The sequence below is a fragment of the Bos indicus genome, chromosome 7 (genome assembly GCF_029378745.1).
Source record: "Bos indicus isolate NIAB-ARS_2022 breed Sahiwal x Tharparkar chromosome 7, NIAB-ARS_B.indTharparkar_mat_pri_1.0, whole genome shotgun sequence".
In the NCBI taxonomy this organism is placed as follows: Eukaryota; Metazoa; Chordata; class Mammalia; order Artiodactyla; family Bovidae; genus Bos; species Bos indicus.
In genome coordinates this window covers 101,157,374-101,185,342 of record NC_091766.1, presented here as the reverse complement: position 1 = coordinate 101,185,342, position 27,969 = coordinate 101,157,374, and the positions used below count along the sequence as shown (strand labels likewise).

Below are 27,969 nucleotides of genomic sequence, written 5' to 3'. Positions count from 1 at the left end.
AACAGATATCTGCTATTCATGTTGATAATATTCCAAGTGTTTTGTCTCTTTGAGACCCACATGTATTGCTATTTTCCATGCTATCAAAGACCTTCAACTATCCTTACATAGATATGAAAGAAATCTCTAGCTTTTCTTCATGATCTTTTCACTGGGACTAGTTCTTTTCAGCCGGAGAAGGCACTGGCGACCCACTCCAGTACTCTTGCCTGGAAACTCCCATGGACGGAGGAGCCTGGAAGGCTGCAGTCCATGGGGTCGCTAAGAGTCGGACACGACTAAGCGACTTCACTTTGAGTTTTCACTTTCATGCACTGGAGAAGGAAATGGCAACCCACTCCAGTGTTCTTGCCTGGAGAATCCCAGGGACGGCGGAGCCTGGTGGGCTGCCGTCTGTGGGGTCGCACAGAGTCGAACTCGACTGACGTGACTTAGCAGCTTAGCAGCAGTTCTTTTCAGCAGCTGATATGGCTTTCATCATAAAACAGCAGTTTCAGGGGGCTTCTTCTAGAGACTGCTCTCATTCAACAGGAGCCTCGTTCTAATTATTTATAGAGAAGGGAAGTCAGTATTGTCCAAAGTGTTAAGGATTACAAGAAGGCAGGCTTAGGGTCTCTTCCAGTTGAAACACCCCTAGAATATTTTAATTTCATTACTGATTTGCCTCCTTTGTGTTATTTTTGTGTTTTTTGTGTGTGTTATTTTTGTCATATATATTTTATTTCCCCATATACTTTTAAGGACCCATATCCTTTTTGTTGGGCTTCCCTGGTGGCTCAGCTGGTGAAGAAGTCACCTGCAATGCAGGAAACCCCACATCAAAGGGTTGGGAAAATCCCCTGGAGAAGGGATAGGCGACCCACTCCAGTATCCTTGGGTGACATATTCAGTATTCTTGCAGACATATGTAATTTTGATAAATTATGTAAATTATGGGCTTCCCTGGTGACTCAGATGGTTAAGAATCTGCCTGCAATGCACGAGACCTGGGTTGGATCCCTGGGTTGGGAAGATCCCCTGGAGCAGGAAATGGCCACCCCCTCCGTACACAGAGGAGCCTGGCGGGCTACAGTCCATGGGGTCACAAAGAGTCAGACACAGCACACACCATACCCTTTTTGTTGCTGTTTTGTACAGTCAATTTGCCCATTTCCTTGCATTTTCATATGAGGTTATTTTCTTTCTTCCCGAAGAACTATATTTTACCTTTCATTTCTGAAAAGAAAAACTGTTTTCATTTGGTATGGAATCCTATATTGGCAATGATCTGTCCCCACTCCCTGCCCCGCCCCTACATTTGGAAGATGCCATTATGTCGTCTTTATGTCTCTGGCTGCTTAGCTGCTTTTAAAATTTTCTCTTTATTTTTGATTTTCAAGAATTTTACTTTGATGTGCTTGGATGCGGTTTTCATTATAATTATTTTGCTAGAGTTTCACAGAATGTCTTTAGTTTTTGGATTTATAGTCTATCAGTTGGAAAATTCTTGGTAATTGTTTCTCCCTCATTTTTTCCTCTTTTATTGGAGGGGGAAGCACTGTATATTAGCTTAATATCGCTGTGTAACACATTATTACAGCCTTAGTGTCTTTAAATAATACTCATTTATTAGCTGACAGGATCAGAAGTCCAGATATGGCATCACTCAGTCCTCTGCTCAGAGTCTCACAGATTGAAATCAGGGTATTGGCTGAAATATATTCCTTTCTGGAGGCTCTGGGGGGAAAAACCTACTTCCGAGCTCATTCAGATTATGGGCCAAATTTAGTTCCTTTGGACTGTAAAAAATGAAGCCTCCTTTTACTTGTTAGCTGTCTGCTAAGGGCCGATTTTAGGTCTCAGAGGCCACCCCCCTTCTTTGCTACATGACTCCTTCCATCTTCAAAGCCAGCAAAGGAATCTCACTTATGACACATGCTCTGAATCTCTGAGTTTGGGAAAGGCCCAGTTGCTTATATACACTATCTGATTGGGTGAGGTTTACCACCTCTTAGCAATGCCATGTAACATAAACTTAGTAAGAGGATTAAAATTCACCAGTTTCCATCAACCTAGTAATTATGCAGGTTTATAAAATAGAGGGGTGGGATTCATAGGTGCCATTTTAGAATTCTGCCTAACACTAGACTACAAATAGACTTTTCTACTGCGTCCCATCCTTTTTTTTTTTTGCTTTTTTTTTTTTCTATTTTCCATCTCCTTTTATCTGTTTAGATATTTTCTATTGGCCTGTCTTCCAGTTGCTATTTCTGTTTTCTGCAATGTCTGCTGTGCTGTCAAACCCATTAACTGAGGTGGTAAGTTTACTCATTGTATTTTTCAGTTCTAACACTGTGTTTTTGCAGAATCCAAACCCCTGGAGAAACTGTACATTCCTTAAGATATTTTATCTATTTACATTCTATTTTCTGGAAAATATTAATTATAACTGTTTTAAAGTTCTTGTTTTCAGGTCTACTATTTGTAGTAGCCTACTTATGTTTGTTCTTCTAGTTTTAAGCCGATTATTCTTATCATTTTGCATACTTTGTAATGATATATGAAATCCTAAACATTATATATAAAAATATATCAACATAATTATACCATCATCTATTTCTCTATTTTGGCTTCATGCATTTTCAGACTCTCTCACTGTGTGCATAACATTAATAATTGTCACAGCTTCTTGATGAATTGTTTCTTTTATCTTTACAAAATGTTCCTTTCCAACTCTGATAATACTCTTTTTCTTGAAGTATGTTTTGTGTATTAAATAGTCACTGTAGATTTTCTTGCTGTTTTCATGGTGCATCTTATTTCTATCATTTTATTTTCCAACAGTTTAAAGTGTCTCCCATAGCCCATGGATAATATGCTTTTGCTTTATTCCACATTTCTGTTAATGTCTGTCTTTCAATTGGCATTTTTAGACAACTGACAATTATTGTAATTATTGATATTGTAGAGTTAGATCTGTCTTCCTCTTTTATTATTTGGATTGAATATTTTTTAATGTTTCATTTTTAATTTAACTTTTGCCGTTTTGGTTATATCTCTTTGGTTATAACTCCACAGAGCCTAATATCTTGTAATTCTATCATCTGTTCACTAAACTTTCTTCATATTTTCACTTTTCCTGTTGGTCAGCTTAGGTTCTATGGCCTGCAATTGTTTGTTACACTAGATCTCTACTTTGCACCTTCTCTACCCTACTCATTGTTCCAGAATACTGGACTATAGGATGAGAGTTCCTTTGCCCTCTAGCTTCTGACTGGACTATATGCTAGTAAGAAGTCCTAGTAGAAAATCAGAAAGATGGGGTAGGAGAAAGTAAAGCCATTGTGTTTATTTTCTTGGTTCCCTCTCTGTGCCTTGGACTGACCGCCCTTTCCTGCAAATCTTAGTTTCTTTCAGGGAGGCCTTCTCCATATGACTTTCTCCTTCTGGTAAGCATTCCTACCCTAGGACCCTTCAAATCTACTTTTAAAATACATGCTGTATCTGATGATCTTCATCATTTTCTTTGATACCTGGGCCCCAGTCACCACTGACTTGCATCTTATTTCAATAGCCTTTTAACTTTTCTGTGCTTTCACAGTTCAGTAGTATCAATATAGCTGCTAAAGTAGTCTTTTTAAATATATCACTTATACATATACCCCTCTAATGGTTTCATATTGCTGAGAATATAAACCAAAGTTCTAAACTGCTCTTGCAATTACCTACCAATTTCTGTATAAATCCTTTCCTCATTACTCTGATCTTGTTTTCTCTTAGTTTTCTTTATGTCCACTCTGATTCAACCAAATTTTCCACCTTGTTTTCTTTCAACTTGTCAAGCAAGCTCAAGTCCCAAGGCTTTTTAATTTCTATTTTGTTTTTCCTACCTGGAATATACTTCTTTCAGATAGCCACAATGGCTCACTTCTTTACCTTCTTCAAACCTCTGCTTAAATATCACTGTATCTTTGTGGCATTACCTGACTGTGCAAAACTCATCCTTATCATCTCTCTGATTTTTCCTTCCTTTATTTTTTTTCTCTGTAGTATTCATCACCGTGTGCTCCATTAAAGGTTCTTTTTATATAAAAAAATCACTTATATTATACAAGTAAATTTTCTACATGAGGGCAGGGATTTCTGTTGTATGTTTACTCTGTTTTAATAATACCTAAAATGATGTTTGGTACAAGGGCATTATAAAAAAAATACGACGGAAAGAATGATTTACTCTTTGGATATTTCTGTTTTTGTTTAACATATCCAGCAACCACTTAGCAGCTTCCCTAAACAACTGATATGACTTTTGTACCATCATCTTCTGAATCACTGAGGTTCAAGTCATCTTTATTTCCCCAGGGAAGCCTGGTGTGCTGCAGTACATAGAGTCACAAAAAGCTGGACATGACTTAGCGACTGAACAACAAAATTATTTAATTTAGAATCTTCTCAATATATTAGCAAATTGCTTACTAGTTTTTGTATCTCCAGCTCTGTTTAGCTCTTCTTAGAAAATGTCACCTGTTCATCTTTCTTGAATTACCAGTACTAAAATAACAACCTGAAGGTTTTATTGGTTCTCGTTAGGGACTACATTATGACTTACATTGACTTTAGGCACTTTCGTCTTTGTAAACCTCTTCTTTCACTTAAAACAAAAGAAAGAGGGAGAGAATTTGATTTAATGTTCAACTGCAATGGTGTAAAGACAAATATGATCCAGGCTTGATACATTATAATATATTCCTTTATTATGACATTTATTTTTTCTCTGATTTTAAAAGACAGTAAAATTAAAACCTCTATTTTGGTCCTGAAAGTATTGTGGGCCCTAGGCACACTTTGCCTCCTCTGCCTAATAGATAACAGCCCTGTCATCATCACATACAGAGTAAAGTCTTATCTTTTCAGCACAGTTCTAAAACTGTCCGTAATTGAGTAATTCTCCATATTTCAAATCCCATCTAAAATTCCATTTTGTTCATTATATTTTCCTTATTCATTCTCAACCCATATCTCTCTCAGTTATTGTATAATTAAATATAAATATTTTTAGTGAAATTTCTTAAATTAATGCAATATTTCCTAAGTAACTATAATTGTATATTCTCATGTACACAATTCTTTGTTAGGTAAAATGCCTTGATATTATTTATCGTTAGTCCTGAATTTATAAATTAACAACATACGATCTAATGTAGGCATATTTACTAATTGGGCTTTCCTGGTGGCTCAGCAGTAAAGAATCTGTCTGCAATGCAGGAGATGCGGGTTCAATCCCTGGGTCAGGAAGATCCCCTGGAGGAGGAAATGGCAACCCACTCCAGTATTCTTGCCTGGGAAATCCTATGGACAGAAGAGCCTGGCAGGCTACAGACCATGGGGTCACAAAAGAGTTGGACATAACTTAGTGACTAAAACAACAAATATCAGCAACACGGCAAAAAATATTTACTAATAAAACTGCCTAGTCTCCCTAACAGTTAATGATTTAATTTTTATTTTATGACTATAAGAGCTTTTACCTTATGATTATATTTCTAAAGATTGTTTCCTATCTTCATTTTTATAGACATACTACAATTGTTCTTGCATTAAAGAAGGATTAACAACCTCAGATGATCAAGGTGATTTTATTGATGCTACAAAAGGGACATGTGATCCAAAGTGTTATAAATTACCTTTGTTCATTGCTTTTATCTTTGCTACAATTGTATTTTCTGCTTTTGCTGGTGTACCAAGCATCCTGACCATCCTTCGGTGTGTATATGTTATTCATAATCATTATTCATTTAATACATGTGAAAGACAATTTTAGGAAGCTTTTAGAATATTGCAGTAAATAATTTAAGCTTTTTTTTCAAGGTAGCAACTGCTCAAGGGGAAAATTGTTATATTTTCAAAATTCTTGTATGTGCTTAATCCTCTAATTTATTTGCAGAAGGTATGTAGAAAACAGATTTAGTTTAATTTAAAACTAAACATTAATTTTACGCACCTGGAAATTTCATAGATATAGGAAAAATCTTAATTTTAACACATTATTTCAATGTTCATTCATTGGTTATAGATGTTTATTGCCTACTTACTTCTATATTAGCCAGTTTGACTATGAGAAAACATCAGTGTCATCAATAAGGGAACATAAAATAGCTTCTAGAATTTTGGAATTTTAATATATAAGTTGATTATTATTCTAAAATAAACAAACATTGGTTATTCATTTGTTCCTCCTGAATATATGAAGTATATTTGATATTTTTATCATAGTAACAGAATAATTGGTCATTATTTTCAAATTATTTTTTTCAAAAGGCTAGCATAAATCCTTAGGTCGTGAGAAGCAATTTGTCGTCTGCTAGAAAAATAGACTAGAAAACATGAATAAATATATGCCAATGAAAGATATAAATTGGGCATATATGGTCTCTGTCTTTGGTGAACTGGCAGCTTAGATGGGTGACAAAACTTGAACATATCTGTAAAATGAGATGGGCTTTTTGTTTATTCACCTGTATCTGGTACTGAAACTACAAGGACCTTGTATGGACCTGTCTTTATGTTGCTTAGAGTTTAATAGGAGGAGAAAAACACATAAAAAGGAGTGCAGTGAGCACTTAGAATGCCTTGATTAAAGCTTGTACAGGGTGACCTGGGAACAAAGGAGAAAAAATGGTCATTTTTATCTAGGATGATTTGAAAATGCTTAAGACAATGTGGCACTTGAACTGAGTCATAAAGATAAATGATCTCTCATAATGCAAGCAAACGGGGGACAGTTCTCAACAGGAAAAATGAGTAGGGAATGTAGAGGCAAAAGTGTGTGAACTATATTGGCAAGGAGTTAGTTGCAAGAGTACCATGATTGTGAATTGGACAGGGAGATTTGAGCTTGATAAGGGCCTGGTCGTGGAAGGCTTTCTCTGCCATGTTAACATGAATGATGTTATTCTGTGTACACCAGAAAGCCATTAAAGAGAGCAGACTTCAGAAGTAAAAGTTATCAAATATGTGTTTTAGATAGATTACTTTGAAGATAGTCTGGGTGCTGGAGCTGATGGTGGAAAACTGGAAACAAAGAAAAGAACTTAGGAAACCATTTTAGAATTTATCTCTACTGAAAGAGAGAAAGAATAGATCATAATTGAGAAATATTTAGCTTGGATAAAAGGGCAAGGTTATTAATTTGATGTTCCTGGTATAAAATGTGGGGAAATGTAGTACTACATTACTGCTAATAAAGTAATGCTAAAATTCTCCAAGCCAGGCTTCAGCAATACGTGAACCATGAACTTCCAGATGTTCAAGCTGGATTTAGAAAAGGCAGAGGAACCAGAGATCAAATTGCCAACATCCGCTGGATCTTGGAAAAAGCAAGAGAGTTCCAGAAAAATATCTATTTGTGCTTTATTGACTATGCCAAAGCCTTTGGCTGTGTGGATCACAATAAACCGTGGAAAATTCTGAAAGAGATGGGAATACCAGACCATCTGACCTGCCTCTTGAGAAACCTATATGCAGGTCAAGAAGCAACAGTTAGAACTGGACATGGAACAACAGACTGGTTCCAAATAGGAAAAGGAGTACGTCAAGGCTGTATATTGTCACCCTGTTTATTTAATTATATGCAGAGTACATCATGAGAAATGCTGGGTTGGAGGAAGCACAAGCTGAAATCAAAATTGCTGGGAGAAATATCAATAACCTCAGATATGCAGATGACACCACCCTTACGGCAGAAAGTGAGGAGGAACTAAAAAGCCTCTTGATGAAAGTGAAAGAGGAGAGTGAAAAAGTTGGCTTAAAGCTCAACATTCAGAAAACGAAGATCATGGCATCTGGTCCCATCACTTCATGGGAAATAGATGGGGAAACAGTGTCAGACTTTAATTTTTTGGGCTCCAAAATCACTGCAGATGGTGACTGCAGCCATGAAATTAAAAGACGCTTACTCCTTGGAAGGAAAGTTATGACCAACCTAGATAGCATATTGAAAAGCAGAGACATTACTTTGCCAACAAAGGTCCATGTAGTCAAGGCTATGGTTTTTCCAGTGGTCATGTATGGATGTGAGAGTTGGACTGTGAAGAAGGCTGAGCATCAAAGAATTGATGCTTTTAAACTGTGGTGTTGGAGAAGACTCTTGAGAGTCCCTTGGACTGCAAGGAGATCCAACCAGTCCATTCTAGAGGAGATCAGCCCTGGGTGTTCTTTGGAAGGAATGATGCTGAAGCTGAAACTCCAGTACTTTGGCCACTTCATGCGAAGAGTTGACTCATTGGAAAAGACTCTGATGCTGGGAGGGATTGGGGGCAGGAGGAGAAGGGGACGACAGAGGATGAGATGGCTGGATGGCATCACCGACTCGATGGACGTGAGTTTGAGTGAACTCCGGGAGTTGGGAGTTCACTGGACAGGGAGGCCTGGCGTGCTGCGATTTTTGGGGTTGCAAAGAGTCAGACACAACTGAGCGACTGAACTGAACTGAACTGATGTCCAGATATCTAGTCTGGGAACTAAATGAATGATAATCCATTAACTGAGATAGGAAATTCAAGAAGAGAAAGCTCAGATTGAAGATAATGATTAAAGTATTGATCATGCCTTATTTAAAGTTCATGTGAAACTTCTGAGTAAATATTCTCAGCAGTGAGATGAGAAAGATGATTGTAATTTTCTAGAAGTCTGGTTCTGAATCTTCTCACTTCTCCTGATAACTATACAAAGCAATAAGAAGAATAAAACACATAAGTATGCACACACAAACACACATGAGCACACTTATAATGTTGTTTTAGTACAGTTACAAGACAAAAAAAGAGTTGTAATTGCATATAAATATTACCAAAATTGAAGTAGAACAAGGAACCAGATTGTAGATTCACAAAGATATCACAAATGTTATCACAAAAAGATACAGCAAATGTTGAGTCTCGGAATTGACAGATCTCAATATCTCCAGCATATATTACTGTTTCTTGGAAGGTGAGAGTTCCACCTTAAGATGAAAGTTCTGGGAGTAAGACCTAGGTAGATAAGTCAGAGCAGATTATTTTTGGAAAGAATGGGAGAAAAGCTTTGCAAATGCCTGGGAGGTCCAGACAGCAGATCTCAAAAAGTGCCAGCAAAATGTACTTCTATAAATGAATACATAACCTTGGAAAGCAAGAAATATGAAGAGATCTCAGAAGCTCAGAGCTGGCAACAGAAGTTCTTTGCAGGCAGGCCAGGTGTGCAGGAGTGGAGACAGTGTAACTGCACATAGGGATTATATTAAAACCCCTCCTCTACATAAACAGAGATCTCTTTAGTTTTGAAGCTTGGAAACCTGTTGCATGTTCCATTCCCATAACTTTCTGCCTCTAGTTTAAGAAAATGTATCTCATTCAAATATGGTTAAGTAAAAATGGATAAAAAAGGAAGAATTCCTTCCTCTATACCAAATAATTATAGTAAAATAAATTAAAATTATTAAGCATTACTTTGCTATAGACAGTGAAAATGCTCGAGAACAATGTTACCATGAATCCAATAAAAATATAAGCATAACTATATGTTAACTGAATGAAGAGTTCCAGAGAATAGCAAGGAGAGATAAGAAAGCCTTCTTAAGTGAACAGTGCAGAGAAATATAAGAAAACAATTGAATGGGAAAAACTAGAGATCTCTTCAAGAAAATTGGAAATACCAAGGGAACATTTCATACAAAGATGGGCACAATAAAGGACAGAAATAATATGGACCTATTATAAGCAAAAGATATTAAGAAGAGGTGGCATGAATACATAGAAGAACAGTGAAAAAAAAAAAAAAAGGTCTTAATGACCCAAATAACCATGATGGTATGGTCACTCACCCAGAGCCAGACATCCTGGAGTGTGAAGTCAAGTGGGCCTTAGGAAGCATCACTGCAAACAAAGCTAGTGGAGGTGATGGAATTGCAGCTATTTCAAATCTTAAAAGATGATGCTGTAGAAGTTCTGCACTCAATATATCAACAAATTTGGAAAACTGAGCAGTGGTCACAGGACTGGAAAAGGTCAGTTTTCATTCCAATCCCAAAAGAAAGGCAATGCCAAAGAATATTCCAACTATGATACAGTTGTGCTCATTTCACATGGAACACGGTAATTCTCAAAATCCTTCAAGCTAGACTTCAATAGTACATGAACCAAGAACTTCCAGATATACAAGCTGGATTTAGAAAAGGCAGAGGATGCCAAGAGCTGACTCATTGGAAAAGACCCTGATGCTGGGAAAGATTGAAGGCAGGAGGAGAAGGGGACGACAGAGGATGAGATGGTTGGATGGCATCACTGACTCAATGGGCATGAGTTTGAGCAAGCTCCAGGAGACAGTGAAGGACAGGGAGGCCTGGCGTGCTGCAGTCCATGGGGTCGCAGAGTCGAACACGACTGAGCTACTGAACAAGAACAAAAATGTGGCATAGAAGGGGGAGGATGGAGAATATAAAATAAGAGTCAGAAATGTATTAGTGAGAAGAGACAAATATAGAAGAAAGGAAAAGGAGATCCAGTGTACACATACAACTAACAAAAATTGGAGAAGTGAACAGGGTCAAGATCAAAAGAAGGAAAACTTGATGGCTGCCTAATAGATGGGGAGACAAGAGATATTATTATTTCATTTTTTCACCCTTATGTTCACTTAGTATTAGTCTTAGTTCTAGTATTAATTAATTAAGTATACCAGCTAATGTAAGTGGTTAAATCTATGTCAATCTAAGTAGTATAACATAAGAAATTTAAGGTACTTGATGCTAGTCACCAGACATTTTATCAAAGTTTATCCAGTTATATCTTGGTTGGTTATAATTTGCCTTGCTGTCAGTTCTTAAGGAGTATCTAATATCTCAACATTGAGATATACTGTGGTAAAATTATTGGATTTAAAAATGAAGAAAAAGTCCTTTTGTCATCTAAAAAAAGAGAGAACTCAAAAATGTTTTCAATCAAATTTCTCATCGGTAGCATTCATCTCCTGAAAACTAGCCAAACAAAAATCCTCAAGGAAAGAAAACATTAGCTCATTATTTCATCATCAAAAAACTATCCTACAGTTATAAACAGTTTGTATATGGATATGTGCAGGAAATATTGATATTATTTTTACAGACATTTTATTGAACCATAATACATTTTCAGAAGACTGTGCTAAATTACCAGTATAGATTGATAGATTTTTACAAAGTGAAGACATCTATGTAACCAGAGTCCAGCTCAAGAAACAGACAATTCAACTATTTCAAAAATTTTGCCTCCACCTCCTTTCTTATCTAAATCCTTAATCCCTTAGATTACCACTCTCTTGACTTCTGCAATGAATAGGTTAATTTGTCCTGTTTTTGAACTTTATGCAGAAACAGGAGGATACAGCACATAATTATTTGTGTCTGCATTTTGTTACTCAATGACATGCTTATGAGTCATTCATATAGCTGCATATAGCAGAAATTCAGTTTTATTGCTGTATTGCAGTGCTATCCAATCAGATTTTTTAAAATGATGGAAATGTTCTGTATATCCGATGTTCACTATAGCCTCTGGCCACATGTACTATTGTGCATTTGAAATGCGGTCAGTGTGAATGAAGCACTGATCTCTAATTGTATTTAGTTTTAACTGACTTAAATTTAAGTAGGCACGTGTGGGTAATAGTTACCATATTGTATAGTATGGTTTTATAGGGAGAAGGCAACGGCGACCCACTCCAGTACTCTTGCCTGGAAAATCCCATGGACGGAAGAGCCTGGTGGGCTGCAGTCCATGGGGTCGCTAAGAGTCGGGCACAACTGAGCAACTTCACTTTCACTTTTCACTTTCATGCATTGGAGAAGGAAATGGCAACCCACTCCAATGTTCTTGCCTGGAGAATCCCAGGGACAGAGGAGCCTAGTGGGCTGCTGTCTATGGGGTCGCACAGAGTCAGACACAACTGAAGTGACTTAGCAGCATAGTAGTCCATTTTGTGAATATACTAAAATTTATTCTTTCTATAGTTAATGTTGTTCCCACTTTAGGCTAATATGATTACTATTTCTATGAACATGCTTTTACTTGTCTTTTGGAAAAAATGAATACATTTCTGTTGAGTCCATGTATAAACAGAATTTATGAATCATAGTATGTTAAGCATTTTAATAAATTTTTTAAGTATTTGCATAAGTGCATAAGTTCTTCTAGCAGTCTACTGTTGTGTAACTGTTGATATTTCATTGTAATCTTAATTTCCTTATTCATAGGACTAATATTATTGAACATATTTTCTTTTATTCATTAGCCATTCAGTTCAGTTCAGTCACTCAGTCGTGTCTGACTCTGCGACCCCATGAACCGCAGCACGCCAGGCCTCCCTGTCCATCGCCAACTCCCGGAGTCCACCCAAACCCATGTTCATCAATTTGGTGATGCCATCCAGCCATCTCATCCTCTGTCATCCCCTTCTCCTTCTGCCCCCAATCCCTCCCAGCATCAGAGTCTTTTCCAATGAGTCAACTCTTCGCATGAGGTGGCCAAAGTACTGGAGTTTCAGCTTTAGCATCATTCCTTCCAAAGAAATCCCAGGGCTGATCTCCTTCAGAATGGACTGGTTGGACCTCCTTGCAGTCCAAGGGACTCTCAAGAGTCTTCTCCAACACCACAGTTCAAAAGCATCAATTCTTTGGTGCATTCCTAGCTAACTGTTTTTCATGCAGTCGCTAAGAGTCCGACATGACTGAGCGACTTCACTTTCACTTTTCACTTTCATGCATTAGAGAAGGAAATGGCAACCCACTCCAGTATTCTTGCCTGGAGAATTCCAGGGACGGTGGAGCGTGGTGGGCTGCCGTCTATGGGCTCGCACAGAGTCGGACATGACTGAATCGACTTAGCAGCAGCAGTATAATATAATATACTTGTTTATTACTGATTTGAAGGACATACAATTTATTCTTGTGCTTTTATCTTGTATCCTGTGACTGCCTTCATGTTAATTTCTAATAGTTAGTTGGTAGATTACTTCCAATTTTGTATACAATGTAGAAAAAAATTCACCACAGTAGAACTGCGAAGAAATAAAGGCTTTATTTGTGGTCTGAGAATTCCAGTTCTGAAGACATTGGTTTGAGCAAGAGTTGAAATGTGTTCCAAGAAAGAGATAAAATGCAGGTGTTTGTAAAGGCAAAACCCACAAGGCTGCAAAGTTGCTTCAGAAGAATTATGCTCCCTGCTGGCAAGCTGAAGCTATTTTTATCTTTACATGATTGATTGCTAAAGGCTATCACTAGAGGGAGATAAAAGTTCATTACTGTGACAGGTGCAGGTTTTTTTGTAGTGTCCTTGGAAAGTGAAAGTCGTTCAGTCCTGTCTGACTTTTTGTGACCCCGTGGACTATACAGTCCATGGAATTCTCCAGGCCAGAATACCGGAGTGGGTAGCCTTTCCCTTCTCCAGGGGATCTTCCCAACCAAGGGATCAACCCAGGTCTCCTGCATTGCAAGTGGATACTTTACCAGCTGAGCCACAAGGGTAGCCCCAAGAATACTGGAGTGGGTTGCCATTTCCTCCTCCAGGGGATTTTCCTGACCTAGGGATTGAACCCACGTCTTTTATGTTTCCTTCAGTCAGGCAGATTCTTTACCACTGTACCACCTGGGAAGCCCCATTTTCAAGAATAAGGTTGCCTTTTTTTTTGAAGTTTGCCTTAGAATTTTCCTTCTTATCAATGTGCTTGTTAGCTTTGGGCATCATTATTAATCTGGTTTTATTATTATGTATTTTAATTAAATCTTTAGAAGAAATTTTTTGTGATATGCCTGGGCCTAGAATTTGTGAGAATATTTTAAATTAAAATTTGAATGTGTATGTATGTGGCTAATAAATCATTCTTCTTTTATCTTTATAATTTCTATCATTTTGCTTCTGCATTTTTAGTATTTTTATTTTATTCACCTATGTCTTCTGTGTATTGGTATATATGCCTTTTCTACCCAAGTATAAATTTAGCTGCATCCCAGAAGTCTTGATATATATATTTTTTCTCATACTTTCAAGTATGCCTTTCAATGCTGTCTTTCCCTGAGTCTTCATATTATCTTCACTCTGTGAATGTCTGTGTCCAGACTCTCTCTTCTTATAAGAATGTCAGTTCTATTGGATTAGGGCCTATCCAACTGACCTCATTTTAACTTAATTATCTCTGTAAAACCCTGTCTCTAATTTGACGACATTCTAAAGTACGGGCGGAAAGGGCAATGGCACCCCACTCCAGTACTCTTGCCTAGAAAATCCCATGGACGGAGGAGCCTGGTGGGCTGCAGTCCATGGGGTTGCTACGAGTCGGACATGACTGAGCGACTTCACTTTCACTTTTCACTTTCATGCATTGGAGAAGGAAATGGCAACCCCCTCCAGTGTTCTTGCCTGGAGAATCCCAGGGATGGGGAAGCCCGGTGGGCTGCCATCTATGGGGTCGCACAGAGTCAGACACGACTGAAGTGACTTAGCAGCAGCAGCAGCAGCTAAAGTACTGGAGGTAGAATTTCAGCATATAAATTTTGAAGGGAAGTCAGTCCAGAGCAGCAACAAACCATCCCAAATTTGATCACTTAACAACATTTTTCCTCATATTTCATGGTTCTGTGAGTTGACTGGACTCAACAGAATAGTTCTTGCTTGAGGTTTCTCTTGAGCTTGTGGTCAGATGACACATAACATTTGAGTTGTCTGATAGCATGACTGGGCTAGATTTCCCAGATGGCTGATAATTTAGGCTGAATTTTGCTAGGAGCCTAGGTGGGGCTGTTGCCAAGTGGCTTTGCTATGTAACTTAAATGTCTGCTAACAAAGTGCAAGAATTCCAAAAGGGAACATCCCAAGTTTTAGTGTTCTAAGAGACACAGGCATAAGCTACAAGTATAAACCGCAAGGCTTCATTTGATCCAGGTTGAAAGTCCAAGAATGCTGTTCTTCTGCATTCTGTTTGTCCAAAAAGTCATGTTTCAAAAGGAGGGTGATTAGATTCCACTTCTTGAGATCAGGAGTAATGTGCATGTCTGAGGGGAAAAAAGAATCAATGATAGCCATCTCAGGTAACTATCTACCACAGTATCTTTCACTGGTTTTGGAAAATACTTAACTATTATCTATTCACATACTGCTTCTGTTCCGTTCTTAGTCTGCTTACCTTTTGGATATCAGTTACACAAATTGTAAACCTTTCACTATATCCGTGTATCTTCTCACTGTTACTTTCAGTTTCATTTGTTTTTATGCTCTGCGCTTCAGCCTAAGTTTTTTCACTGATCTCCAATGTATTAATCATATTTCCACCTGCTTTTTCAGTTATGTACCCTAGGTTACTAATTCTAGCTGTCTCTGTATCTTATTAGCTTTTCAATTCATGCATGAGTTCACTATAATTAGTGTACTTTTATGTTATAGAATTATTTCTTTTTAATAGACTAGTTCTCTGATAATATTCTCTACCTTGTCATTTGTTTCCTTGAACTTATTAGTCCCCTAAATTTAAAATATCTATCAGGTATCTAGTATCTGAATATTCTGTAGGATTATTAAATTTCAACTTTTCTCTTGACTCTGTCTCTTAAAACACCTGTACTTATTTTTAATCGTATGTGAGATTTTGTGCACCAAAAAATAATAGAGACTCTGAATGTTAATAACTCCAAAAATATCTTACAATAGCTTGATTAAGAAAGGTAGATAGGAACAGTTCCCTGTAAACCAAGCAAAAACTTGGCTGATTTGACGATAGGTTTAAGTTTTTTAAGTAGTAGTATCAGTTGCTCAGTCATGTATGACTCTTTGTGACCCCATGGACTGTAGCCCACCAGGCTCCTCTGTCCCTGGGATTCTCCAGGCAAGAACACTGGAGTGCGTTGCCATTTCCTTGTCCATGTAAGTTTTTTAAAGATCTTATCAGTTCTAAGACTGATACTAGGGTATAGTCTTTCAGGAGAATTTAATTGAAAGAAAGGTATGTTAAATATAAGATCCTTCACTTTTGATGAGATATGAACTCCAGTACTTATCTACCCAGCCACAATAGAACTTCTAAGAGCAATATTACCAGTTCTTTTTTACACTGTATTAGAAATAATAGCCAGTACATTTTAGCTAAGTGTTTAGTAAGGTAACAGAATATAAAAAAATAACAGATACATTGAACTACACACACACACAAACACACGAATTCAGTTTAAAAATTTAACATTTATAAACTGAAAAATGAAAATAAATTAAGGTCTGTTGTTTTGTTAACAGCAATGAGCCAATGTCAGTTTCCTAGTTTTAATATTATAATTACAGTTATATAAGATTTCACCATTTACTGATGCTGGGTGAGGGTACACAGGATGTTTTGTACTATTAATATTTTTACAACCACCTATGAGTTTCAAGATAAATAATAATTTCAAAATAAAGCAAAATACACTTGAATGTCACAAAAACTGACTTGAACAATTTGAAAGGTTATATCTCCTATTGTTGAATAGGAAGACCTAGCACCACCAATATATCAATTCTCCTTAAGTTAATGTGTAATTTTAGTGTGATAATGAAAATACCAATAGAATTATTGAAGTGTAAAACCTGATTTTAAAGTTTTTTTGGAAAAATAATAAGCAAGAGTGATTTGGGAATCTGAAACAAAGAGGCACGAATAACAGAGGCTTATCCTCATAAGCTAAAATGCACCATAAAGCCTCAACACTGAAGCAGTATAGTGTTGATTTATGAATAGAATGACATTAAGCTTAGAAATAGATCTCAACCCATGTAGGAATTTAATACAACAAAAGTAAAATTCTAATTAAGTGCATAAAGGAAGTAGATGAGAGCCGGGGTATAAACAAGCATGTCTCTCTAGTATGTGCTTTTTTATAGCTTTCCAAAGCATATAATCATTATACAAATTCAACAAAATTTATTTTTTTAAAATATAATAATAGAGTCAAATACCTAAATTGTGACGTCATTATCAAGTGATAATTCATGTCATGGAAGTGATGTAGGATGAAATACTTTGCAGCAGGCCAGTGCTCTTTCAGAAGATCACTGGAAAAGCTGAGATAATATATTAAAGGCACAAGGTGGCAGAGGACTAGAGGGATTACAATTCCAGAGAGAGCAGGGCTTTTAGAGATGTAATAGGGATCTAAAACCGACCCTACAGTTCTTGATGAGGGGTAGTATTTCCCTGGTGGCTCAGCAGTAAAGAATGTGCCTGCCAATGCAGGAGACGCAGGTTCGATCTCTAGGTCGGGAAGATCCCTTGGAGAAGGAAATGGCAACCCACTCCAGTACTCTTGCCTGGAGAATCCTGTGGAAAGGGGAGCCTGGTGTGCTACAGTTCAAGGGGTTGCAAAAGTGTTGGACATAACTTGGCGACAAAACAATAACAAAGAAAGACAATGTTCCTTTTCCTCTGAACTAATTTGACCCGTCTGAAGCTGTGAGGCTTAAGTCTAAACAGAGAAGTATGATTTTTCAGTTCTCTCTTCATCAAGGCGCTCATGAAGAAAAATTAGTTCTTCATCTTTCCCTTCCATTCCTCATTATTTTAGCATGTCTAGGTATTCTTCTCACCTGTGATAGGTACCATGGATTTAAGCTAGAAGGTGGATGAGCACTTTCAGGGAAAATGGTGAATTGAAAGAGGAATAGAAATGACCAGGTCCCTGCTTCTCTGATGGACTTTGGAGGGTTGTAAGGCCGGGGGAAAAAAAAAAAAAGTAGTTTCACTTATAAGTGTTTAATTATAACATTAAAATACACTGCAAAGAAAATGTAGAAGAATGCCAGGAGAAAATTATGGGACAATCTTAATTAGTCTGGAGATTCAGAGAGGGTATCCTTAAAGAAATCACATTTTAACAAAGTCCTCAAGGTGAGGGATGAGAATTTCACACAGTGGAAACAATATATGCAAGACTCTGAGCTGAGTGCAAGAAACAGCTTTGTAAGAGTGTTGCGTGATAGAATGTAAGCAAAGAGGATGCCAAAGGCAAAAGTTGTGAGGTGGCGTGCAGTGAGACTGATGAGCCATTGAAGGATCCTAGGGGGGCAATGAAATAATCAAAATTTTACCTTAAAAAAATCCCTATGACTCTATGTAGAGTGGGCTGAAAGAATTAAAAATGATTTGGGGGAGATAAGTAAGGAAACTGTTTCATTTTCTTCATGCAAAAAAAAAAAAAAATACATGCTTGGAGTAGGTTAGTGGAATTAGAGATTAAGAAAATCAGAGATGGGGAAAAAGTTATTTTTAAAAACCGCCATATTTTATTATTGATTTGATGAAAGCGGGAAAGGATACTCTTTTAAGCGTGCCTCATTCTAGATTTTGGGCTTGAAAGCTGCATGGATGATGATTCTACTTTTTGTGATAGGGGGCATGAGGGGGATGCAACTTTTGTGTAAGATAGGAACTGAAGTCTAGAACTTAAGAAAATATGGGCTGAAAATATAAATTTAGAAGTTATCAGAGATATTGGAAACTGCCTGTTCCATTTTGAAAGAGTACATGTTTTGTTTATTCCATGAAATTCTTAAACCATCTTATCACAGCCTTACCCCTTAGATAAAATACCAAAAAAATTCACTTTACTTCCTTTATATGTCTTTAATGAATCTACTCATAATAACAGTTGAATTATTTTTTATTTAAAAACATTTTTAAATTCTTTAAAAATTGGTAAATTTGGTTTCATATTCCCAGTAGTAAACTTTTGAGAGAAGAGTATGTAATTTTATCAGGTTGATACAGGTGGAGTTATTTTTTACAAAAGAGTCATAAAATACTGTCCAAATGCTGAATTTTAATACACTGAGTCATTTCTAGGTGACAATCTTGGTCATATTTGTTTATTATTCAAGTTCCAGAACAAGGAAATAAAGGATATGCATAGGATTTGTTTAAATATCCATTTAAATGTAGCTTTGATTTTTTTACTTTTGAAAATGTTCAAAGATTGATTACTTTTATTTTGGTTTAGTTTATTTTCCTAACTACTAATATGTGACATTATGCATTATGATTTCTTTTTAAAACAAATGCTTAGTTTGACCCATACAAAGTACAGAGATCTTCATTCTTTATATATATTTTTAGAAAGTTATTTTTTAACTTATTTCAACTTTTGAATAGTGAGGGTAAAATTTAGATTTCCAACAGAAAAGAGATGGCACTCTCCAGTTAGAACAAGTAAGGTTGAATAAAGTGGCTATTTAAAATGTGGGCAGGGTATAAGGTATCCCAAAGTATACAGCTTCAGGTCTCTTACCACCCCACACCCAAGAGGAACAAGGGTGGGAAGAGGAGAGACCTGCAGCAGGGACTGCTTTGCCTAGAGACCCAGTCAACGTGGGAAACTCTTCAGGGAGGAAACCTGGGGCTGAAGACCTTGACGTCACTTTCCTTTCTCACTCTGGAGCACAGCGTTGGCAGAACCCAATCAGTAGCCAGAGGCAAGAGAACCTGCTGATGAAGTCCATTCAAGTCAGATTCCCAAGGCAGAGAGCAAGGGAGAGAAAGGTAGAGGACGAATCTCATGGGTCCAAAAGGAAGACATCTGAGACATCTGCCCCGCAGAATGAAAAATGAGGAGTAGGAAAGGTAGTGCTACACTTTTTCCAGCAAAGACTGGAGCAGAGAGTTTGGGCCATAAATGCTTCCTCCTTGAGAAGTGTAAGAAGTTTTAAAGTTGGTTGGCAAAATATGGGGAAATGGGAAGAGCTGTAATTAATTCAACCAGACTGAATTCTGTCAACTGGCTAAAGATTCTTAGTCTAATGGATGTACAGGGGAAAAAAAAATTACCCCTGAACCTAGTAAGCATTCTCTACAGCTAATTATAATGCTGTTTTGATGATATCATTGCTATTTGCTTGCAGGATTGTGTCTGACAAACAGCGTCCTCTGGCCATGGGTATGACCTTTGTGATTTTGAGAATATGTGGTATGGATTTTTGGCAATCTATTATTGAATTGAATTGAATTGTTTCTCTTTTGATTTATATGTGTCAACATGTATATATAGAATTTCAAACAAATAATAATGATAATAAGGATAAACTGACAAAACAAGTGAATGGGGGAGATGCTTTATAGAATTTAGGAGACAGTATAATAATACTTAATGTAAATCCATCTTGTCATATAAAATGTGTATTAATTTTTTACTCAAATAGAAGAAAATCTTTTTGATCAGAAATATATTCTTCAAGCTTATACAAATGGTTTGGTAAGCTGAAACAAAGCACATATAACCACAGAAACTATATTTTACATTCTTGCGTGTTTGAGAAATCATTAACCTAGATTAGTGCTTTAAACTTTTTTCATTACCAAAGATACTGTATCTGATGTTTTAAAATATTTACATACAAAGAACAAATTTATTTTTGTGATGGTGATGCACTCTGTACTTCAGGCTTTTTTAAAGTGCAAAAACTAGCTTTCAAGTCCACATGAAGACTATATTAGGAGCTCTGATTCAAGAAGTTGATTTAAAATATTGGTGGGGTAAGGAAACAAGATTAGACTGGGTTGAAGACAAAGACAGACAGTAATTAGGATCAAGAATGTAGAAAAATTTAAATGTGGCTCTAATCTGAGAAATTCTTAGCTCAGTATTCAGGTTTCAAAATAGCTATTTTGATTGAGAAAAATTAGATCATATTTTAATGGTGGACAATAATTCAATGGATAAAGATAGATTCTGAATGGTAGAGGGAGCATAAGAAAGAGCAAGGGCACAGTTTCCTACCTCAGAAATAAAGCCAGTGAGGCTGGTACATTTTTGAATGATAGAGGGTGGGACAAGGAGATGATCTTTTAGATATGACTGTCTCTAGGTCTCAGAAAATTTAAGCAGATGATAGATGTTACCTGATTTACATTTAAAAGATAATTTTGCTGCTGGAGAGAAGTATTTATAAAAGATAAATGTGTTTGCTGAAGTCTTAGTCTGAGTTATATTAAATTGGATTCTGGGGGTTGTAATGAAAAAGAGAAATTAACTTATCCAAGATATACTTGGAGTTAGTGTTACAAAGATTTATCATGGATTGGAAAAAACATGGAGGGAAATAGAAAAAAAAAATTGAGTTAATAGGCCTCATTTCACTTTGAGCAATTGTAGACAGAGTACCGGCACTCCCTGGGATTGGGAAATCTGGTGATGGGTAGCTTTCTTTGATAGGCATCAAAGTCATGACACATGAGAACTCACAAGTTCTTAAGCAAGAAGGTTAGTCATTAGATATGTTAGTTCTGAGAACCCAGATATATTAGTTCTGAGAACCTATCTCTAATGTCTTTAGAGTGGTATTTATTTACTTACTTATTCATTTTTTTAAAAATTTCATTCACTTTTATCTGAAAGTGATACTGTTGCTGGGAAGATGTTTTCTCTGTGAGTATACAGAGATTTCCCTCAGGCAGCACACAAGTATTCCTCTAGATTTGGGGTCTTCTGAAGCTAGGGCTGCTATGAACATACCTAAGAATTTACTTTTTCAGTTGTTTCTCTCGATATCTTGACACATAACAGATAACACACTGCATTTTAAAACTAATTTTTCAGTCATTGAAAATTTCAGAATTTTAAATCTTTTGGGAGATACATTGGATTCACAAAATCAGTATTTAGAATCTCTGTTTTAAATACTTCCTCTTAAACTTTTAATTCAGAAATTAATAAAAATGTTGAGATGTCAACTAGATCAGGGGTCCTTAACCCTTAGGGCATGAACCAGTACTGTTTGGTGGCCTGTTAGGAACCGGGCCACACAGCAGGAGATGAGCAGCATGTGAGCAAGTGAAGTTTCTTTTGTATGTGCAGTCATAGCCCATTGCTCACATGACCACCTGAGCTCTGCCTCCTGTGAGATCAGTGGTGGCGCAGTAAATGTCACATACTTGAGTCATAGGCCCATCCCCTGCCGCCATCTGTGGGAGGACTGTCTTCCCTGAAACTGGTCCCTGATGCCAAAAAGGTTGAGGACCACTGAACTAAAGAAGAGCATGCATACCATTCTAAGAAGATGAGAATCTGCTAGTTTTTTTTTTTTTTAATATCTACAAGAATAAGGATTTTCAAAAACACACAATTGTGTTTCCATTTTTTAACAATCTTATTAAAAAATAAATTCTTAGATAATTTAAAATGGTATGTTTAGAGTGATGATGGCTAAGTATATAAGTTTAAGTTTGGGATAAAAATCATTCTGATTCCAGCCTACAGTGTTTTCATGGAGAATTTATCATCATTGCATTTTTGATAGGGACTCTACCTGGACCAGTAATTTTTAAAATAATAAGAGAAACTTCTTGCATCTTTCGGGATACTGAGCGCTGTGGAAGCACTGGAAATTGTTGGATCTATTACAAGACAAAAATGGCCTACCTATTGGTAGCAGTATGTAAGTGATATCTATTGAAGAATGTCAAGAAGTAAAATTGTTTTTTAAAACTTATGGCTGTTTGGAGTAAGGCATAGTCATAATAAACTAAGAACAAGTGGATACTTTAATTATTAAAGAAACCTTATTATATACAAAATATTTTAGAAACTAAATTACTATGGAATTTATGTAAGTATTTGAAATGCTGCATCACATATAAAGTTGTTTTCTGTTAATCTAATGCAATTAAACATCCAGTGCCCCTGTAGGAGAGTGCAGATGTAGAACACTGCCATCGTCACAGAAAGTTCTGTGCACACCACTGTTCTAGGGCAAAACTTATTCAAGAGGGATCCAGGAATGCTGGGAGCCCACGTTAAACTTTGTGTAATTTTGAAATCCTAAAATTCTGTTTGTACAGTCGTGAATCTGCTATAGAGGAAGACTGTGGCATTCATCAAATCCTCAAAAGTTTTATCACTCAAAAAAGTTAGGAAAAATGTATTTTATCAATCTGTCGGTTCTCTTTGGTAGCAAGGAAATTCATCAACCAACTTCATCAAGTTTGAGTTTTTTGGTAAAATTTTTATAGAAAATATAAAGAAAGAGCACATATTATAAATGTATAGCTGAACACATTTTTATAAAGTTAGCATATGTATCATTAGCACTCAAATTAAGAAACACAGCATATTAGAATTAATACATGAATTTAGTAAAGTTGCTTAGTATACAATCAATACACAGAAATCATGTGCACAACCAAATACAGAAATAATCTAAAAAATACAGTAACGTTTAAAAATCAAGTACCAAGAAAAAATTTGTTGCAAGTTGTATAAAACCTTTACACGGATAAATATAAAATTTATTTGAGGGAAATCATAACCTAAATAAATGAAAAAAATGTATCACGATTACAGATAAGAAGATTTAAAAATACCACCTCTCCTAAACTAATTTATAGCCTTGGTGTGGTCACAGAATCCCAGAAGGAAATTTTTTAATTGACAAGGGAATTGAAATTCATATGGGAAGCCAAATCGCTAAGATCTATCCAGAGAATCTTAAAGAAGAAACAAAATTGAAAGGTATATGCCACCAGATAGCAAAACCTACTATCAACTTGTAATAATCAATACAAAAGGGTATTAGTGCGAGTGTCAGCACATTAACCAATAGAACAGAGTAGAGAACCCAGAAGTAAACCCACACTTGCACACTCATCTGATAATGACAAAGGAGACACTAGGCGGGTAAAAAGGTGGTCTTTTAACTAAAGGGTAATAGATTACTTTATATCTCCATATCTGGAAAAATGTATCTTGATCCCTCCCTTACGTTATACACAAAAATCATTTCTAGATGCACTGAAGCAAATGTGAGAGATTAACAGTAGAATATATTCACAACCTTGAAGTAGGAAAAGACTGCATAAAGAAGGATACAAAAAGCACAAGCTATAAAATTAATAAAATTTGATCATCCAAAGAAACAGCTGAGAGACAGAAAAGATAACCACAATGTTAGAAGACAGTGGAAAAAGTAAAAAGGTGAAAAAGAACTAATGTCCAGGATACTTTTTTAAAAAACCCCACAGAACACCAATAAATAGAGGATATATAACGTAATAGAAAAATGAACAAAATGTTGGAAAGAACTCTTTAGAAAAGTGGATAATCAAAGAGTCATAAAACACTTGCACAACGGGTTTGCCTCCAGGACACAAGTGTCTTGAAAACCACCATTAAACCTAACCAAAAATGGAAAAGGAAAAGACCCACATCGACATTGTTGTGTCTTCATTGGGCACGTAGATTCAGGGAGGTCTACCACGACTGGCCATCTGGTCTACAAATGTGGCGGGATTGACAAGAGAACAGTGGAAAAGTTCGAGAAGGAGGCTGCCGAGGCGGAAGGGCTCCTTCAAGTACGCCTGGGTCTTGGACAAACTGAAAGCTGAACATGCATGGTATCACCACTGCTATCTCCCTGTGGAAATCTGGGACCAGCAAGTTCTGTGTTACCATCATTGATGCCCCTGGACACAGAGACTTCATCAAAAACGTGATTACAGGCACCTCCCAGGCTGACTGTGCTGTCCTGACTGTTGCTGCTGGTGCTGGTGAATTTGAGGCTGGCATCTCCAAGAGTGGGCATGAGCATGCCCTTCTGGCCTGCACTCTGGGTGTGAAACAACTAATTGTTGGAGTTAAAATGGGTTCCGTGGAGCCACCCTACAGCCAGAAGAGATACGAGGAAATTGTTAAGGGAGTCAGCGCCTACATTAAGAAAATTAGCTACAGCCCCGACACAGTAGCTTTTGTGCCAGTTTCTGGCTGGAATGGTGACAACATGCCAGAGCCAAGTGCTAACAGCAATCATGGTTCAAGGGATGGAAAGTCACCTGTAAGGATGGCAATGCCCGTGGAACCACCCTGCTTGAAGCTCTGGAGTGCATCCTGCCACCAACTCACCCAACAGACAGACACTTGCGTTTGCCCCTCCAGGATGTCTATGAAGTTGGTGGTATTTGTACTGTCCCTGTGGGTCGTGTGGAGACTGATGTTCTCAAACCTGGCATGGGGGTCACCTTTGCTCCAGTCAGTGTAATGACTGAAGTGAAGTCTGCAGAAATGCACCATGAAGCACTGAGTGAAGCCATTCCTGGGGACAATGTGGGCTTCCATGCCAAGAACGTGTCTGTCAAAGATGTTCGTCATGGCAACATGGCTGGTGACAGCAAAAATGACCCACCAATGGAAGCCTCTGGCTTCACAGCCCAGCTGATTATTTTGAACCATCCAGGCCAGATCAGTGCAAGATATGCACCTGTGCTGGACTGTCACAGAGCTCACATTGCTTGCAAGTTTGCTGAGCTGAAGGGGAAGATTGATTGTTGTTCTGGAAAAAGCTGGAAGATGGCCCTAAATCCTTGAAATCCGGCGATGCTGCCGTCGTTGATATGGTTCCCGGCAAGCCCATGTGTGTCGAGAGCTTCTCTGACTCTCCTCCCCTGGGCCATTTTGCTGTGCGTGACATGAGACAGACGGTCGCTGTGGGTGTCATCAAAGCAGTGGGCAAGAAGGCAGCTGGAGCTGGCGAGGTCACCAAGTCTGCCCAGAAAGCTCAGAAGGCTAAATGAATATTATCCCCAATACCTGCCACCCCAAGTCTTAATAGTGGTGGAAGAACGGTCTCAGAACTGTTTGTCTCAATTGGCCATTTATGTTTAATAGCAAAAGACTGGTTAATGATAACAATGCATCGTAAAACCTTCAGAAGGAAAGGAGAATGTTCTGTGGACCATATGTTTTGTGTGTGGCAGTTTAAGTTATTAGTTCTTAAAATCAGTACTTTTTAATGAAAACAACTTGACCAAAAATCTGTCATAGAATTTGAGACCCATTAATAAAAAGCTTAATGAGAAACCAGTGTCTTCTTTGGGTCAACATTGTAACTCCCTGTAGTACTACTTTGGTAAGAGGTGCTCATAACCTGTTTCTGGTAAAACAATTTTTATATTCATGGGTTTGTATTTCTAGGGTGGTGCTTCAGATTTGTTAAGCTTGTGTTGAGAACTCATCTGTTTTAAGAACATCTTAAAAAGCATCGGTGCAACACTTTCTAGGTTAGGACAGATGAGTAAAGAGTAACTATGTTTTATATGTAAGCTAGTTTGTGAAGTCAGATTTTACAGTATAAAAGCTCCTGCTGCATATAAAATTTTGTATGGTTACACAAATAATAAGTAAATCTATGTCATTTAGATTCCCAGTTATGAGGCTGTGCATTCACATTTATAATATTATTAAGTAGTTAATCTAAGTCGCAGAGAGGAGCTACTCCACGTCTGAGGTCAGGGGCGGTGGCTGAGAGTGCCAGGGATTTCTTTGGAAGGAATGATGCTAAAGCTGAAACTCTAGTACTTTGGCCACCTCATGCAAAGAGTTGACTCATTGGAAAAGACCCTGATGCTGGGAGGGATTGGGGGCAGGAGGAGAAGGGGAAGACAGAGGATGAGATGGCTGGATGGCATCACTGACTCGATGGACGTGAGTCTCAGTGAACTCCGGGAGTTGGTGATGGCCAGGGAGGCCTGGCATGCTGCGATTCATGGGGTTGCAAAGAGTCGGACACGACTGAGCGACTGAACTGAACTGAACTGAGTTAATCTAAAATGTGAGGCTTAGAGGCTGGAAGCTAAATATATATACATATTCATAAAACAATGGAATGGATAAATTGTGATAACATCAACAATGGAATATTATGAAACAGTGAAATTTAAAAGCACACAACTTCATAAAATATGAATCACATAATGTTGCAGGAAAGAAACTAGACGCAAATGAATATGTATTGTATGACTCCACTTACAGAATTTTAACCTGCTATAAATATTCTTCCAAAGCAAATAAGATTAAACTTTGGTCATCAGTGACTTTGAGGAAATATGAGAAGGGTTTCTGGTGTGTTGGCAATGTTTAATTTTCTTCATCCAAATGCTGGTCACGCTATTTAGTTTGTGAAAAATGTATCAAGTGGTACTGTTTTTTAAAAAAATAAGATTGAGTTCACTGCAATTAACACAGGAGTTCATATGGTGATGTCGTGGGTGTTCCATGTCAGGCTTTTGATAATTGGGTGCACCTGTGCAAGCCGCATCCAAAACAACTGTAGAAATTCATCCCACGCCCTTTTCGAGTCAGTTTTCCTTCTGCACAGATAAGCCATTTTCATATTTCTATTACAAAACCTTGGTTTAGCCAGTTCTAGAAATTATGCAAATGGAATAGAATATATGCTGGGGGCGGGGCAGATTTCACCTGTCTTGCTTAATGTTACACTTTGGGGAGATTCATCCATGTTACTCTATGCAGGAGTTTGTGCTTTTTAAAAATTTCTGAATACCATTTCATTTTTGAATATGCTATAGTTTATTCATGCTCTTATTAATGGATATTTGGGCTGTTTGCCCTGTTTGGCTGTATATCATAAATAAATGTTTGAAATGTATCATTACAAATGATATAGACTCATTAATGTTTCCTATTTTATCTTTGAAACCACTATAATTGATATTGTTGCTATAAAATACTTTTTACTTTAACAGGGTTATTTGCATCCAAATTTCAAGTACTTTGATATAATGCCTATACTTTTCTGAAACTTGAAAAATGAAAATGAATTTAAAAACTTAAACATAGTCAATTAGTTATTCTAAAATGTTTCTGTTGGCATTTAGAAAATTATATATATTTCAAAAAAGAGTAAAGTTGCATGAAGTGACTTTAAAAGTTTCCAGTTTCCACTGATAATTAGTTTTGAAAGTAGAAATGTATTTTTATGTTTTAGAGTTAATACATTCTGTGAAATAGTAATATACTTTGCATTTTTCTTGGGTCATACATTTAAGAAATCTAAAAAGTTTTACAAACATTTAAACACATTTTCCTTTAAGTAACTTGATATAAGTTTATGACATTACTTACATTCTACAATTGGAAAATTGGTAACTTTAGAGATGAAATATGTTCACCTTTTCTTTGGT

The 27,969-nt window shown here is 37.0% G+C and overlaps 1 protein-coding gene and 1 pseudogene across 6 annotated transcripts in view; both read left to right on the top strand.

Annotated features, from left to right (window-relative positions):
* Nucleotides 1-27,969, top strand: part of SLCO6A1 (solute carrier organic anion transporter family member 6A1) — a 114,829-nt gene that overhangs the window by 83,118 nt on the left and 3,742 nt on the right. For 3 of the 6 annotated variants that reach the window (XM_070794072.1, XM_070794071.1, XM_070794069.1), the window contains 3 exons: nucleotides 5,555-5,742; nucleotides 19,902-19,966; nucleotides 22,296-22,433. In XM_070794072.1, the coding sequence (XP_070650173.1) occupies nucleotides 5,555-5,742; nucleotides 19,902-19,966; nucleotides 22,296-22,433 (391 nt within the window). Of the gene's footprint in view, nucleotides 1-5,554; nucleotides 5,743-19,901; nucleotides 19,967-22,295; nucleotides 22,434-27,969 lie in introns of those variants that run through there. The other 3 variants (XM_070794070.1, XM_070794073.1, XM_070794074.1) reach the window with 3 other exon arrangements.
* On the top strand, nucleotides 22,483-27,547 carry LOC139184236 (elongation factor 1-alpha 1 pseudogene; annotated as a pseudogene).